Source organism: Sminthopsis crassicaudata, chromosome X (assembly GCF_048593235.1).
Source record: "Sminthopsis crassicaudata isolate SCR6 chromosome X, ASM4859323v1, whole genome shotgun sequence".
Taxonomy (NCBI): domain Eukaryota; kingdom Metazoa; phylum Chordata; class Mammalia; order Dasyuromorphia; family Dasyuridae; genus Sminthopsis; species Sminthopsis crassicaudata.
In genome coordinates, this window is record NC_133623.1 from 40561381 (window position 1) to 40578041 (window position 16661).

General features: G+C 43.2%; 1 protein-coding gene across 4 annotated transcripts in view; it reads left to right on the forward strand.

Moving 5' to 3' along the window:
- Window positions 1-16661, forward strand: part of FGF13 (fibroblast growth factor 13) — a 501868-nt gene that overhangs the window by 270071 nt on the left and 215136 nt on the right. For 3 of the 4 annotated variants that reach the window (XM_074278312.1, XM_074278311.1, XM_074278313.1), the window contains one exon: window positions 6909-7076. The exons of the other annotated variant lie outside the window; for it this stretch is intronic. In XM_074278312.1, the coding sequence (XP_074134413.1) occupies window positions 6909-7076 (168 nt within the window). The remainder of the gene's footprint in view (window positions 1-6908; window positions 7077-16661) is intronic. 4 annotated transcript variants of the gene reach the window in all.

Here is a 16661-nt window from a genome sequence, read left to right on the forward strand (position 1 = left end):
ACAGGAAACTGAGGCCCAGAGAAGGGGAGACACTTGACCAAGGACTTACCACTGATTAACAACAACAATAATAACTAACAGTTATATAGCACTTACAGTGTGCCAGGCTTTGTGCTAAGCTCTTTACAGATCTTAGAATCATTTGATCCTTACAGAAACAGTGGGAAGTGTCTCCTCTTTTATCCCCATTTTACAGATGAAGAAACTGAGGCAGACAGGTCAAATGACTTGCCCAGGGACAGACAGTTAAGGAATTATCTGCATCTGAACTCAGGCCTTCCTGACCCCAAGCTTGGTACTTTATTCACTGCACCACCTAGCTGCCACTGGAGGAACTTAATATTTTTCATTTGGGTCCATCCCTTTCTGCCTTCCACTGTGACTGCCTCTCCTGGGGGCTCAGAGAGCTGGACTCGGGAAGCAAGAAGCAGGAAGAGTTCAGTTCAGTTTCCATGTCAAACACCATCTGTCCCTTTTCTCAGATCCTAACGGGAGATCATCAAGTCTGCAGTAGCAAATGTGCAGAGGTCTGGAAGGCTCGAAGGAGATCATGGGCCGAAAGTGCCTCGGGATCTTTAAAGCTTCTTAGAAATGTCTGTTACCCCTGTTATCAGGTACTGGAAATGGATGATAGCCCCGACATGTCAGATTTTCAGCCACTTAGCTACTTCGTAGAAATCTTCACTATAACACTAAGAACAAATCTTACTTAGAGCCTGTTGTACTTTTAAATGATGTTTCATGGGATAGTTTTGTCTTCTCTAAAACATTTCTTTGTGGATTTAAAAGGTAAATTATACTGAACTTCCTTCCACCAATTTTTATTAAAGATTTCATTAGAGATTAATGTTTTCACTGAATTCTAGTTATAGAATCACGGATTTGGAAGGGATCTCAGCAGGAGTGTTCTGGTAATTGTTTAACATCAGGGTCTCCCAATATATGGATATGCATGACTTACTTTTTAGTTTTATCTCCATTATGAAAACTTCCCCCCTTGATTTCCTAAGTTGAGGTAAGAAATAAAAGAACAAAGTGAGTCCTGCTTCTTAGCAATTGCTGATCCAGGGTATATATGCTCACACTGAAAATTTAACAGCTGGCTTTCTCCTGAGATATTTTGAGCTGACTCCACCACACCTCTAGATCTTTTGAACCCTTCAGTACAAGCTGTATACAGTTGGCAATGCCTTCCCCAACATCCTGGACAATGAGACTTCTGATTTTGTCGCGGAGAACTCCAGAGAGGCGATATTCACTCACTTCCCAAGATAGACATTTATTAAAACATTTACCCTATGCCAGCCATGCAAAGAAATGCCATGACATAGTCCTTGACGTCAAGGAACTTACACTCAGACCCGGGAGATAGCATGTAAACAAATAGATGTAAACAGCACATGTATAGGTGGAAGACATTCAGAGAGAGGAAGGCATTGGCGGTTAGGATTGAGAAGTGCTTCCTGCAGTAAGTTGCATTTAAGCTGAATGTTGAAGGAAGGCAGGGAGGTTGAGAGGTAGAGCCAAAATGGGGCAATAACTGGCAAAGGCCAAGAGATGGGAGATATGGTGGGCTGGTCAAGGCAGGACAAGTATGGTACTGTAGAAGCCTCATAGAATCAGTGGAGAAGAAAGAGGGTAGGAAGGAGCCACGTTATGATGAGCTCTAGATGCCCAGCTAAGTAGTTGGCCCATTCCACATTGGGGATCGCTCTTATTTTGAAGATGTTGGTAGTGGGTTGTTTTGTTGTTTTTTTGTTGTTTTTGTTGTTTTTTACATCTAGTTGATACTTGTCTCACTATAGCTTTCTCCCATGGATTCTAGATCTGCAATCTGGAGCCATTAAAAAAAGACCAAACCAATCTAACTCCTCTTTCACATGGCAGACATTGAAATGTAGAATATAGCTCTCATGTTGCCTGAGTCTTCTTTCCTCTAAACTAAACATCGCAGCCCCTTGAAGTGCTCTTTTGGATGATTTTCCAAGGAATTCACTCCATAATCCCGGTCGCTTGTAATCTGGAATGTGGTTAGCTCCAGCAGTACTGATAAGAGCAGAGAAGTAAATTCCCTGCACCATGTTCTCCTAGTGTCACAAATTGCTCTCTTCACCCCGGCCCTCCTCTAGCTTGCTGTGTTCAAAGCTCTGCACTAGACACTTGTTAGAAGCAATAAAACAGCATTCCGGTCTATGTGGTATCTATGGTGCAGGGGGCAGGGAATGGGGTAGAGATAGGTGGGGGGAAAAAGGGTTACAAATAAACCTAATTGATGTTAGCACTAATGTCTGTCTGCCCAGGTTACATGTACCTTTAGAATCTAATGCTTATTGTGCAACAAGAAAATGGTATTTACACACATGTATTGTATCTAGGTTATATTGTAACACATGTAAAATGTATGGGATTGCCTGTCATCGGGGGGAGGGAGTAGAGGGAGGGGATAATTTGGAAAAATGAATACAAGGGATAATATTATATAAAATATATAATAAAAAATAAAAAAAACCTAATTGAAATTAGAATGTGAAAGCAATGAGGGGGAGACAGTTCAATGAGATGTCAGGGAGAAAGGTTGGGGTTATCTGGAAGGCTTCATGAACAAGGAGACTCATTATGAAGGCAATGGCTGCATTACACAGCAATCACAAAGTCCTGTGTCCTTCTCCTTCTGCCTTCGGTATTTGTTTTTATGTTAGTTCTGTTAGAGGATGGGATATTTTTGAGTGTGTGTGTGTGTGTGTGTGTGTGTGTGTGTGTGTGTGTACATGTCTGTGTGTATGTGTGTCTTCTTATGCTGGGTCTAGCCTTTTGGCTAGCTGGGTCACCCACAGTGACACAAATGCCTCCCTCTCTCAAAGATGAACCTAGACTTGGCCACCTATAGTCCTGAAGAATAACTCTGCTTTCCTTCACATGACCCGTTGGTTACTTTCATATTGCAAAGCCATAGTTACATTTTTTCTCCTGCTCTGGAGAATGAAGAACACTACTGAACTTCTGGTATAGGAAGAAGTATCTATGTGGATACCTCTTGCCTCTTGCTTCCACTAAACTGTGACTAAACACGGTATTGCCATGGCCAAGGAAAAAAAGGGATGGGATCAAGACTGAAGAGAAAAGAAATGGGAAAATGCCAAGGAGCCTTCTTTCTTCCACTGGTTTCCAATTGATGGAGATTACCATTTTAGGCAAAAGGCAGAGTCCTGAGCCATTAGTTTAGACTGAAGCCAGACTTCATCAATGGTATCTTAACTGTACTATGGGAAGTCATCCCTTCCCACTGCCCACAAATAGACCCACACAAAGAACTTTCCTACCAGGGATTCATCATCTCTCAGGAGCCACTCTCCCCAGACTCAGGTGAAGAAAGGGCTCCTCCCGGATCCACACTGTGTCCCACAAGTGAATGATGGGAGACGGAGGCCTGATCTTGCCCAATCCTGGTAACAGTCCATTTGTGAAAACCAATACTACCTCTGCTCAGCACATTGCATGGGTGACCAGGTGCTAGTGCAGAGAATCTTCTTCAGCTGCAGGTGATCATACAGCTTCTGTCCATCCTGTAGGATATGTAGAATGAAGAGGACTACCTGAAATAGCCCATCAGTTATCCAGTGAGAAGGTCTAACATACCCAGCCTAGCCAGAAGTCTGAAAGTACTTCAGCTTTCCAAGTGAATCTTTGACTCTGTTTTTTTTTTTTTTTTGATTCCTCTTCCCTCATATTTTTCTGATTTGATTTTCCACCATGATGTCATCTCTTTCCACTGGATGTAGAAATCCTTGTCCTTCTTTAGACTAGACTTTTTACATCCAACTAAATACCCATTCTGTCTGCCCTATTTTACTAATTGAATTTGAATCTTTCCACTGTGTTTGGGACAGACCGCTTATTTTTGCTTCACTTTGTCCTACCCTCAAGTCTATGTAGGAGGGCGCCAGATGTACCTCCCTCATCCCCATCTCACACCTCATCTGTATTTGTGCTTGTCCTTGTGTCTGTTTTACAAGGTAGACCCAGTTGCATTCACTATGTGACAGCTACCTAGGCTCCTTCACGAGGGTTGTGCCAGAAATTAGAGAAGAGAAAAGAAATGAAATCAGAGTAGGAGGAAGCAGAAAACATGGTGATGAAATGAAGAGAGAAAAATACTTTTTTCCAACCCTGTCGGAAGAGGTAGATTTCTTTTTCAGCTGCCTTTCTTCCTTTCCTGAACCACTAAGCAATGTGATCTATTTCCCATTGCTTGGGAATAAGAACATCTACTCTCTATGATCAGGGCACAACTCCCCTTTGCTTCTGCTATCTATAGCAGACCCACAAAGACACCACATCGATATTGGGAGGCTTTCAGGAAACAATGTTTTCTGAACTCTTCCTCATTTGTTGTCAGTTCCAATTTCTCATTCCGTGATTGCCTATATGGTGGCGCAACTGTCTCTCTGTGCTGCTGCCACAACTGTGTGAAGAGTCAGTGATTTAATCAGTTGCTCTGCTGATGCCATACAAAGCCATTGGTTTGATGGACTCCGAGGTTGGAATTGACAAGTAGTTCTAACGGAGGCCCAGCCAAAGCCACAAAGCATGGTCATTAACTCCCCGATTCCCAAGACGATCTCCCGAGTCTATGCTTATTGCTCGAACAGATGACTTGTTAAAGCCCTCATTAAAGAAGTGAGGCACCTTTGGCACTAGTTGAATTCAGTCTGAAGGGAAAAATGAAAAACAAAAAGGGAAGGCTTTGTGGGAAGCAGCTGCCTTGGATTTCAGTGCCCTCTTTGCTTCCTCAGTCATAATATATTTTTGTCTTGATCTTGGACCACTCATTACATCCCTTTCACTGTAATACAGTGGTATGTTTCAGATAATCCACTGTATCTAATTAAGCCCAAATGATGGCAGCCTAGGGTTTTTCTCAGGATTGATGACTAGCTGGAGACGTGGCTGACTGGTGATGCGGCCAAAGTTCTTTCCTTCAGTCTGGCGTTACTTTTGAAAAATGCCTATTTTTGATGTCATCATTGCAGCCATAAAACTAGAGGGGAGAGCAGATTTCTGATACTTATCAGAAACTTCAGGATAACAAATTCCCCTAATGTCATCCAGAACTTCTCCTTCTTCATCTCCCTTCCATCTTATCTTATGTTAGCTCTATGGCAGTGTATGGGTAGCTCCATAAGGCCCTCAAATAGATGCAATAGTGGTCTCCTTTATGGATGATGCTTGTTTTTGGATTTCCAAATTTGGAAGATTTCCTAGGATATTTTGGAGTGGCAAAACCAAAATTACTTTTGAGCTGTTATGCTAAAATTTTGGGTCTTTATTATCATAAATAGCTGTTTATAATATAAATAAGTCCATTTGCTTTAGAATCTGATTTTAGCGGGGAACTATATCCACAAATGGAGCCCTGAGATCTCATAATCATCATCTTCCTAGGAAATGAAAGAAACTCTCTACTGCATCAAGCTGCCATGCTGGGGCAACATAATATTTTTGATTATTGCTGGTGAAATTGACTAAAATATTCATCACCTTCCTGCATAATTTAATGACTCATAAAGAAGACAACAATTCTGAATGGGGGCAATCTATCAACGACTCGTTCTGAACTCATAATACTCACACACGCGTGATTTTTCCTTTGTATCCCGCTTTTTCCCAAAGTGAAAGAGAGTCTATGAAATTCATTAAGATCCCACTCTCTGTCGCATAACCCAGTCGCATAACATTATTGCCAATCACGAGAATATCCAGTTCTCTACTGAAACCTCAGGCTGTTGTTGAGAATGCTTCGGAATTATTCTTACCATAACGAATTTGCCATCAGTATCTCTCCCGAGGAAACCATGTGGAGTTTAGACACTTGGGGGTGTACTGTGAGTCAACAGCTCATTAATCATAAATACAGAGACACTGACTCATAGGGGAAATGGAATGGCCTAATTATGGAGAGAATGAAAGATAATCATTCAGTAATGTGGTCAGTCCTCTGGTTGCTTTTTGGTTTTGTTTTTGCATTTTTTCCAATAAAGGTCAAATTGATAATGTCTTGGGTGGGTGGGTGGTTAGCAAGTGCAAAAATGCCATAGAGAGATGGCTCTTTATTCACTCGGAAGACAGAATATGCGAACCTTACAACATGTGAATGCTAAATATATGTGGGTACAGAGACAGAAGGAGATGTGGGGTGGGGGGAGAGGGAGGAGAGTGGGTACATCATTGACCTATTCGATAAAACAAAATGCTCAGTGGCCATCAAGAAATAAGTGCACTGTGCCTTGATTGATACGTCTGTTTTAGACCCAATGGCAACTTTATCTAAATGTCATTTGATGCCCTGATTTGGAAGCCTTAGTGCATTAAGATACTTGAGATGACCCTCAATTCCCCTCGGGAGCCAAGGGGTAAAGCCAAGACCAATCAGTCACTTTATCAGGCTCGGCCAGCAGTGTTTTGGATGTTCTAGTACTCCTTCATTTGGGTCAGTGGCCAAGAGTTAAAGCAGTAGGTCGAGAACAGACATGTAATCATAGGCACATTCCCCTAATTTGCTGATAATCGATGGCCTTTAGCCAGTTCTGCCTCGAATATCTATGCTGAACCTTCATTTAATACATATAGCATCCACATGGTATGTTTTTCCAGTCAACCTGCTTCTTGGCATAACATAATCTGATAATATTTTCATTGAATCTGCAATAACAGTATGAATTGCCAAGTAGTTATTCTCTAGGCAGCAATATTTTCAACCGAGTCACTTTAGAAAAAGTTCATGAACCCAGTTGATTTTTTTGGACTCTTAGAAATGTTGTTTGATTTTCTTCCACGGGAATAGGGTTGGTATAAGTTGATCCTTTTGAGAAGCTCTAACTTGAGTTCATTTTGTTATGTGGTGACCGCAGCGCTGGATGACGCTACCCCTGGCACACAGGAATACATTATGTTACGGCAAGATTCCATCCAGTCAGCGGAATTAAAGAAAAAAGAGTCCCCCTTTCGTGCTAAGTGTCACGAAATCTTCTGCTGCCCACTGAAGCAAGTGCACCTCAAAGAGAACACAGAGCCGGAAGGTTTGTGCACGCCGGATCGGTGTTTTTGTTTGTTTTCTCTTGCTCTTCTTTCTTTCTCATTCATTTCTAACATGCGGTGTGCTGTGCAGTTCCTTTTGGGCCTGTGTTACACAGGAGGCCAAGCACACTCTATGCTGCCCCTGCTTGCCTGTGATAGTGTTATACAGTCTCCCTTGGGACACTGTACAATACCGATCATTGCCGACTGCCACTGGCGAGATTGCGCTGCTGCTTTCCCTCCAAAAAATGTTTTCAGGTTCCCCCTACCCCCATCGTTCTGCTGTCCCCTTTTGGCTGCCAAAGTTGCTTTGCTACATTAGCCACCATCAGCCCTGTGCTGGTTCCATCCCCTCGCATTCCCAAAGTGGCAATCAGCTCATAGATGGCCTTTAAACACGAATGCAAAGATTGCGCAACATTTTCCAACTCTTCTCTGCTTTATAAGACAGTGGGGAGTGGGAAAAGACAGTCTCTGTAATGCACGGCAGTCACATTTGGGGAAATGAAATGCATGCCTTTAGGAAATGATGCAAAGAATGTTTTCCTTTTCAGCTTTAAAGTACAGGTTTGTACAATTCTTCTTTCTGTGAATGAAACTGAGACTTGAATGAAATATTTAATACTTTAAATGGTCAATCTACTTCATAACTTGCAATTTTCTCTTAACGCTCTCCTTTCACTTGTTTTGAACAACTCGACAGAGATACCACAATAAGCGTTCTCCATCTATCTCCATTTCAGCCTCCCAAATTCAACTTGGGGGCAGGGGGGTTGACATCACATAGGCTAATCGATATGTCATCGGAAGTGACCTTGACGTTAACTTTAATGAAATACCTTACGCATGCTCTTTCCGGGTTGATGATACGGGAGGAGACACAAGTTCCATGTCCATTGGCTGCCGCTGTAGCTTTGATTGCATGAACGGTTCTTGTGTTAGTTTATATCCTCCACTAATGGTCTGGTCACAAAATTGAGATTCTTTTTAGTGCTTAACATTTGGGGTTACATCTGCCTTATTATGCTCTTATACAGAAGGGGATATATACAACAACGTGCATTTTTTTCATATTGACTGGGGAATCATTGGGTTTCCATCTGTAGTTCTCAGGATGGAAACTGATGGAAAGTGACATCTTAAAGGAATGGTATCTTACCACCAAACACCCTCTATCCCTTCCTTTTTTCTTCTTTTTCTTGAGTCAAGCTTCAAATGTTAGAATAAGTTACTTGTATTGACTTCTTGCTCCAAGTTTCATGTCCATTGGCTGCCACTGTATCTTTGCATGAATGGTACATGTGTTAGTTTATATCCTTCATTAGCAGTCTGGTCACATGACTGAGATTCGTTTCAGTGCCTAACATTTGGGGATACGTTTGCCTTATGATTCTCTTAGAAGGAAGAAAATATAATAGCATGCATTTTCTTTTTTCCATATCAACTAGAGAGCCATTGAGTTGCCTTCTCTAGTTCTGAAAGTCAACACATGTAAGCCAATCTGGGGTGGTGGTGGTGGTGGGGTTCATTAAAAAGAAAGTAATTAAGCAGTCACCCTGTTATCAACTGGTTTTCTAATGAAGAAGCTGTGTACCAGAATTCAGTACCATCTCATCCCTTGCCCCAGCCCTGGCAATATGTAAGTTTCCCAAGGTATCCCTGCCAATTTCCTAAGGCTTTGTCATTTATACATGATGTATTATTCCCTGAAAGCTTTCCTAATATATAGTCCTTAGGAGAAAAGACATCAATTTCTATCCTTTCAAAGATCCATTTGTCTTTCCTATTTCTTACTATTTCATTTTGACCACATGAAAGGTGGGGTTGCATGTATTGCTATTTGAGTATCGGCATACTTAGTTGTGGCTTTCCAGACTGAAAGTTTGTACTGAGAGTTTTCTCTCAGCCTCTCTTTCCTGCCAAGGTTTCTGCCACTGCCAAGCCCGCTCTCTTCCCATCTCTCTATGAATTGTCTGGCAAGAGAATAAGACCCAGCTAAGACTTTCCGGGATCATGGTTGTACCCTGTCAAGTCTAACCTCAGGAGCCTGGACATGATGACCTCCCAAAGGAGGCTCCAGCACTTAGGAGATGTACTCTGCCTAGTCAGAAAGAAAGAACCCTTCATAGACTTGCCCGTTAACTGGACCTGGAGACCATCAGTCAAGGATCAGTGGGTGACTTTAGATTTCAAACAAAGAGAGTGCCGAGAGGCATTCAGACCAGACTCGCCTTGGACTCGGACTCTCGCTTCCAGCAGGCACATCATCTATGAGTTTGGGGAGGTTTTGGGGGAGCCTTTTTTGGCAAGAGGCAAAAGATGATTCGGTGGCTCACTTGAACATTCTTCCTGCTGAGGTGTCATTTATATCTCCTTTGAAGGTTCTGGGGCATGGCAGGCTCACCAGTGCTGGCAGAAGTACCAGTGAACAGGGTTACCGTTGTGCTCGGACAGCTCCTCCTCTACAAAGACTGCTTTCACTTGGAACCTTTTCACTGAATCCCTAGGAAAGTGAGGGGAGGCAGCTGGAAGAGACCCTGGTGCCTGGTTTACTTGTAGTCTGGAGTCACAGCGGAAGTCTTTACTGATTCATAGTTTACCCGTTCTTGGTTTTTCAGAGGCAAGGCCGACACAGCAAGTGGAAGTTGGTCAGTCAAGTCACAATTGTGGTTCTATCTTCAGAGGGGTGGGGAAAGGGGATCATGTAGGATAGTCCAGGCTTATGATTTTATCCATGTGGTAACATCCCTGTGTCAAAACATGTACACAATAGAAAAAGTCAACTTTAGAACTCGGAGAAATCCTGGAGGCGATCTAGTTAATCCCCTGCTTTTACAGTAAAATAAACTGAGAGACAGAGCTACAACTAGTCTTTTTCACTCCTGGGTTGTTCTTCACAAAACACTAGCAGGGTAGGCAAGACTGATTTCAGACAAATTTGGTTTGGGGGAGACAATGAGGACAATATAGAGACCATTGGAAGAAACCTCCTCTTCTTCTAAGAAGGGAGTCTCACCTTGAGTGGGGCAGCCAGAGAGAAAAAGTAGTGTCATCTGATAGCAACCTATTTTAATTAATAGTGTGTACAGGGTGATGAGGGAGAACTAGCCCCTCTAGTGTGAGGGCAGGATTTTAACTGATAACTTTTGCTACCTAGTTCCTAACTGTTCTTTTATTACTAAGGGAAGGGAAGTGTAGTCAGCAAATTCCAAATTTTGATATACTGGAGCAAAGGCCTAGTTTTTCAGTCTTAGTTATATCTCTGTCCAGCAAGGAGAAGGGACTTGTTCATTAAAAGAAAGGTTAAAATTTGCTATCATATAGATAAAAGCAATAATGGCTACAGTGTCCCTGTACCTCTCCACCCCAAACAGCCCTCTAGTTACTAACAATCTATTAAAGACCCCACTCATCGATCTCTGATGATTTGCTGCTGGTCAGTGATGGGATGTCTTTATTCCCTACTAACCACTAAGAGGGCTATTGCATGTCTCAGACTTTGGCTCTCAGAAAGGTGTGCCCACCTGTCAGATCTGGGCTTCAAATTGGGCCCATGCCCAAGCACGTGCTTTTTTGGTAAGGAATCCCATTTACTCTTTGGGACAGAAAACTTTCATGAGCATATACTTTATCTTCCCCCCAGCCCCGAATCAGCAGCATCTAACATTATTGGCCAATGTCTAATCCGGACATCTGGGAAAAAGTAAATCCTGGCGCATCTAACCAAGATTGGGAGGCCTTAGCAAAACTTTATATAATCCTCAGTACTTGGTAATTGATAAAAGGCTGTCTCATACATTGTCTTCTTTTGACCTCACCTTAACGAGAACCCTGGGAGGCCTGGCCAAAAAAAAAATTGCTATTATCTTCATTTTCAAAATAGAGATTGAGAAAGGGATTAGTGGCTTAGTCAAGGCACCGGCCACGAGGGATCATCAGAGAGCACAGAGCACCAGGTCTTGAGTCAGAAGACTGGAGTTCAAATGTTGCCACAGACATTTAAAATCTGTGAACCTCCATTTTTTTGACTTTTCCTCAGCTGTAAAATGGGAGCAATAAGAGCACTTACCTGTCAAGGGCTGTGGTGAAGATCAAGTGAGATAAACATTACAACACAGTAAGTGCTATATAAAAGTTAGCTAGTATTTGAGGATCTAGTTAGTTGCTGAGCTGGAACTGGAACATAGCTCAAAAGCTACCTGATGCAATCTCCTCGTTTTACCTATGGGGAAACTGAGATACAGCAAGCCAAAGCCACTTGAGTAATACTGTACACAATTTAAATCTAGGTTCTCTGAATCCAAATCTAGAATCATGGAATGGCAGATGTGGAAGTGCTCTTCCAGGCCATCTAGTTCTCATGGACACCGCCATTTCCCATCCCTTACCAATTTACAGATGAGGAACTGAGAGTGCAGAAGTTAAATGACATGCCCCAGGTGACACACTTAGCCTCCAAAAGCCTAAACTATCCCAGGATCGTGAATGATAAAGCTGGAGGCTCCTTAAACATCATCTGTTCCCTGGCCCTCATTTTGCAGAAGAGGAAACTAAGGTCCCGAGATGAGAGGCAGCTTGTCATAAATCGCCTGAGTTTTAGAGGTGGGTCCCTGACTCAGGTTTTCTGTCTCCAAGGCCAGGCTTCTTTTCTGCTTTGCTACGAGGTTTTATGTAAACACATCAGAAATTGTATTTCTACTAAACGGAATAGATCTGACAGTATTTATGACTCAAAAGAGTCTCCAGAACCTATCACAAATCCCTCGGGGTTCATCTTCAGAAAGGATGTGTAAGTTATGTCAATAAATTTAAAGAAGTCAGTGTAATGCAGGAAAATATGAAAGCATGCGGTGATTCGTCACCGACTTCTCATTGAGCATTGGCCTCTTTTCCACAGTTCCCTTGTCCTGAGCTTTCAAAAAGATCCTGTCTCCCTCAGGCCCTCTTTAACTCTTTCATTCAAGGAGTGCCACAGCCATGGTAAGGCCAGATGGACAAGGACGGTCTCTGATGGCAGTTGAGGATCAGGTATGGCCACTTCCTCCCAGTGACAGAAAACACAGTCTTATGCAAAATGTTCCTGATGCAAATTGGTAATGATCATAACTGTTGCTACCTCTGATAATGCCTTGGTCTCTTTATCCCAGAAATAGAATGTATCTCCATGAATATCCACACTGCCAAAACGGTGGGAGGGGAGGAAGGTGGAAGAGCGCTAAGGAGCATGCTCAAAAGAGGCTTTTCATTTTGGTCACTCTCCTCAATGCTTCCTGTTTAGAAATGTCTCGATTTCAGATTCTCTTGTGTCTCACTCATGTCTTCTTTCGAAAGTTCTCTGTGGAGGGGAGAAAAATGCTTCAGAGTTCTTTTGGATTTGGAAGGTGCCAGATGGCCCATGTAGTACCATTGGGGAATCAGTTTCGACCTTGGTCTCGGAGTAAGAGCCGACGCGGAGTGGCCACCTTTGATGCCAGGTATCAGAAGGATCTGTGCCCTTTCAGTGGAGTTCCGGGGGCACTGCCGTCATCTGCCGTCTCTCTGAGCAGAAGCCAAAGATGAAGTTTACCCGCTTTGGAGCCAGCCATTGGAAGAAGCAAGAGTCAGGCGATAATTTGTCCACATAATTGTTAAAGTTTGAATAGACTACCATAGTTCTCTCGACCTTCCCCTCACAGTCACCCCAGCCCTAATCTTCAGACGCCTCTGACCCCAGTTAGCCTTGTCTCGGCCATCTGGTAGAAATGAAGGTACTTAGCCATTTGCTTTGTCTATTGAAGTCTAAGGCTTTGAGAAAGAGGGAGAAAAGTAGCTCAAATGGTTAAACCAAGAGAAATCCACTGAAAAACAAAAATGTCTCCACATGCCAAGGAACAGCAATTGAGTTACTTTCTTTTGTTTAAGGGGCGTTGACATTTGTTTCTCCATTTGGTTAAAAGCAGCCTGTAGTTGAGGCAGCTTTAAAGATTGTGCAAATCAATAAGAACTATAGAAAGTACTGCCACCTAACGTTTCCTCTGGCCCAACCCAGAGCATTCTGGGTAGCATGACAGTGAATAGAAGGCCAGCCTTGGAGTCAGGAAAACCTGGGTTTTAAATCCTTAGACACTCACTAGCTCAGTGTTCCTGAGCAAGTAATCACATTTCTCAGTGAAATAGATAACTCTCTAAAGTTACAAATTATAGGAGAACTACTTATATAGCCAAAGAAGTTTTTACAGCAGTATTCCCACTATACTGAAGTAATTACAGGCTTTTGGCCAAAAAAATCCCCAAAAACAAAATCCCGGAACATAGGATAATATTTTAAACTCTGTAACATGAGGTGTGTGTTTTTGTTCTCTGGAAAATTCATAATCTGATAGAGGAGTATACTTAGCAGCTTAAAATTCAATTTTCTGTCAGGAAGGACATTTATCAGTTTTTGATTAGATATTCACCTCTTAATTCAATTGTGTCTTGGAAGCTGAGTTAAGCTGACAAAGGAGTCGCCTTGGACGCCTGCTCTCAGGGGCGGCTTCAACCTTCTGATGGTTTCACATGACTGGGCTCTTCACAGATCAGAAGCCATAGATAGGCTCATCACAAATCAAAGCTCTTCACAAAAGGTACTGTTTGGTTGTGCAGCTTCTGTCTGTAAAGTGATGACAACTTCTTCTTTTCAATATGATCCTTTTTAACAAGTGAAATGGCCATCCCTCACCTTTGAGCGGGGATTCGTGGCTTTCCTGAGATAGTTTGTTGTGTTCCTGGACCTTCTGTTCTGTTTCGGCCAAGGCACCCCCACTGTGGTACGGGAGGGCAATGATCTCGTGCATCCGGCCTCGCTTGTTTCAGCAGCTTCGAAAGTGAGTATCAATAACCGTGATTTCACACCTTTGGGAAAGGGCTTGGAAGAGACTAAGCCAACACTCAGTGAATAAGCATTTACTCTGTGTGCGATGAGACGCTCTGTGGACCCAGGAGACGGAAAAACTAAGCGGTGCTTGCCCTCACAAAACTCACATTCTACTGGTAGAACCTGTGCCCAGATCAGTATATATCCCATAATTGGCAGATGAAGGATAGATCGTTGCAAACAAAGGGAAACGAGAACGGGAGAACCTCTCTTGTTGGAGAGGATGTGGTAGCTGAAATGTAAAGGAATCCAGAAATTTTAAAAGGCAGAGGTGAAGAGGGAGTATGTTTCAGACACGAGGGACATTCTGCACCAAAGCAGAGAGGGAGGAGTAAATCCCAAGACTAGAAAATAGGGTTGGTGGGAATCTAGAATTCAGCAAGGGCAATGTTCTGTAGTAAGTCTAAAAAGGTAGTCCGGGACCTGATTTGAAGAACTCTTACTGTCCAACAGTAAAATTTATATTTCATCATAAAAATAATAGTGAACCACCAAAGGACTTAGGGCATGACAGTATCGTGACCAGACGTTGCTTGACAAGGTGATTTGGCAACTATGTGGAGGATGGACTAGAGAGAGAGAAAGAAAATAGAGCCAAGGAGATCTAGTAAGAGGCTCTTGTAGTAGTCCAGGTGAGAGATTGTGAGGGTCTGAAGTTGCCTTTCAGTTGTGTGAGTAAAGAGATAGGAAGGCATGAAAAAGATCTTGTAAAGGTAGAAATAAAAAAAAAAGTCTTAGCAGATAATTGGATATGGGAATGAGCGGGAGCTGAGGTGGACTCCACTATTGGGTAGGGTGGAAGTAACTGGAATGATAGTAGCTCCCTTGAGAGAAATAAGGAAGTTAGAAAGAGGTGCAAGCTCAGGAGGAAGACACTGAGTGGAGCCTGGTGTATGTTGAATGTGAAATGCCTTCGACGACGTCGATGTCTGAGAGGTAGGGGGCGACTGCTGCGCAGGAGAGCTTAAGGGCCAGATATAAAGTGTCCAATGAAAGGTTCAAAGGGGAAGAGTTGGAGCGTGGATTATCTGAGCCCAAATCTTACTTCTGCCCAACGTTATTGACAACAGGCAAATCACTTGATACCCAGAATTCCTCACAGCTCAGTAAGTTCCTGCACTGCTTTGGTGGAGGAAGTTCCATGAAATGAGATCACAGAATTAAAGAGCTCAAGCCAGAAAGGAACTTTAAAGGCCTTTGGGGGCTAATCCTCTGATTTTTCCAGATGAGAAAATCAAGGCCCAGAAAAGTTAAATGGCTTGTCCAGAGTCACACAACTAGTAAATGTCAGAAGCGTGATTTCAACCTCAGTTTCCCTGACTTGAAATCCAGTGCCTTACCCTCTCTACCGCCTTGCCTCTTCTAGGACTAGGACGCAGCAGAAAGGAGAAAAGGATCAGGTCCAGAGGTTCAGTCTCTTTGGAGACTGACAAAGTTCTAAGAAATTATCTAGTTGATATTTTGTCCCCCACCCAACGGGTTCTTTTGGAGGCTGGATACTATGTTCCAGTGAGGTGACCAATCCACAAAGTTATTTGGCTTCCTCTTCTTGACTGATCTTAAAAACCCATGTACAGCCCCGTCCGTCTCACAGTGTTCTGTCTCCTCTGTGAGAACTCAAAGCACCCCAGCCAGGATTGGGGAGGATCGAAGACACTGGCCTCCCTGTGGGAACCCAGAAGCCAGGGAGGGCCCTCCCAAGGGTACAGCTCTCTTTCAGGGGTATATATGTATACTATAGTTTATTCATCTAACACATATGCTATTAATACACAGCATAAATATGAAGTTAATAAATCCAAATAAATCCACACAAGTTAAATAAATACAAGGTGGTTCAAGAGAGAAGGCACTAGCAGCTGGGAAAATCTGGAAGGTCTTCATGTAGATTCTCTGAGCTGCTGCTTAAAGGAGGAAAGGGGCTCTGAGGGAGGACAGAGAAGGGAGTGCATCCTAGTTATACAACATGGCCACTGCAAAGGCCCAAGGATGGGAGACAGGGTTCAGGTGTGAGGAACACAGAGAAGGCCCCTTTAGCTGCATCTCAGGGTGGATGAAGGGAGAGCAGTGTCCCCCGAGGCTGGAAAATGAAGATAAAATCAAGTTCTAAAGATCTTTCAGAGGCCTAAGTAGGAGTTTGTATTCGATCCTAGAGGCAATAGGAATCCACTGGTGTTTCCTGAGTGACGTGTTCAGATTGGGAGTGAAGAAAACTCACTTTAGCAGCTTTGTGGAGGATAGACTGCTGGGAGGGAAGACCTGTGGCAGGGTGTCCAGTTTGGAAGATGTTGCTATCATCTCAGCAAGGGATGATGAGGGCCTGAGCTAAAGCTGGAGCCATGTGAGTGGAGACGAGGGGCTGAGTTCGGTAGATTTTGTGGGAGAGGTAGATGGGAGACTTGGCAGCTGATGGGGTGCATGGGGTGGAGGAAGGTGAGATGTCAAGGATGCCATCGAGATTCTGAATCCAGGAGTCGGAAAGAGGAAAGTGCCTTCCTTTCCCCTGACCCGATACAATGTTATTTCATACCTTAGCACTCAGGAAACATGTATCACCCGCTGTTATTTCCCCACCGGGGAGGAGGCCCTCACCCACGACATTTGGAAGTTGGTTCCGGGGCATCAATTCATTTCAGTTCAGGAATGGAATCCCCACCCCACACCCAGCCTGCATACCCTTTAAGGTCGATAA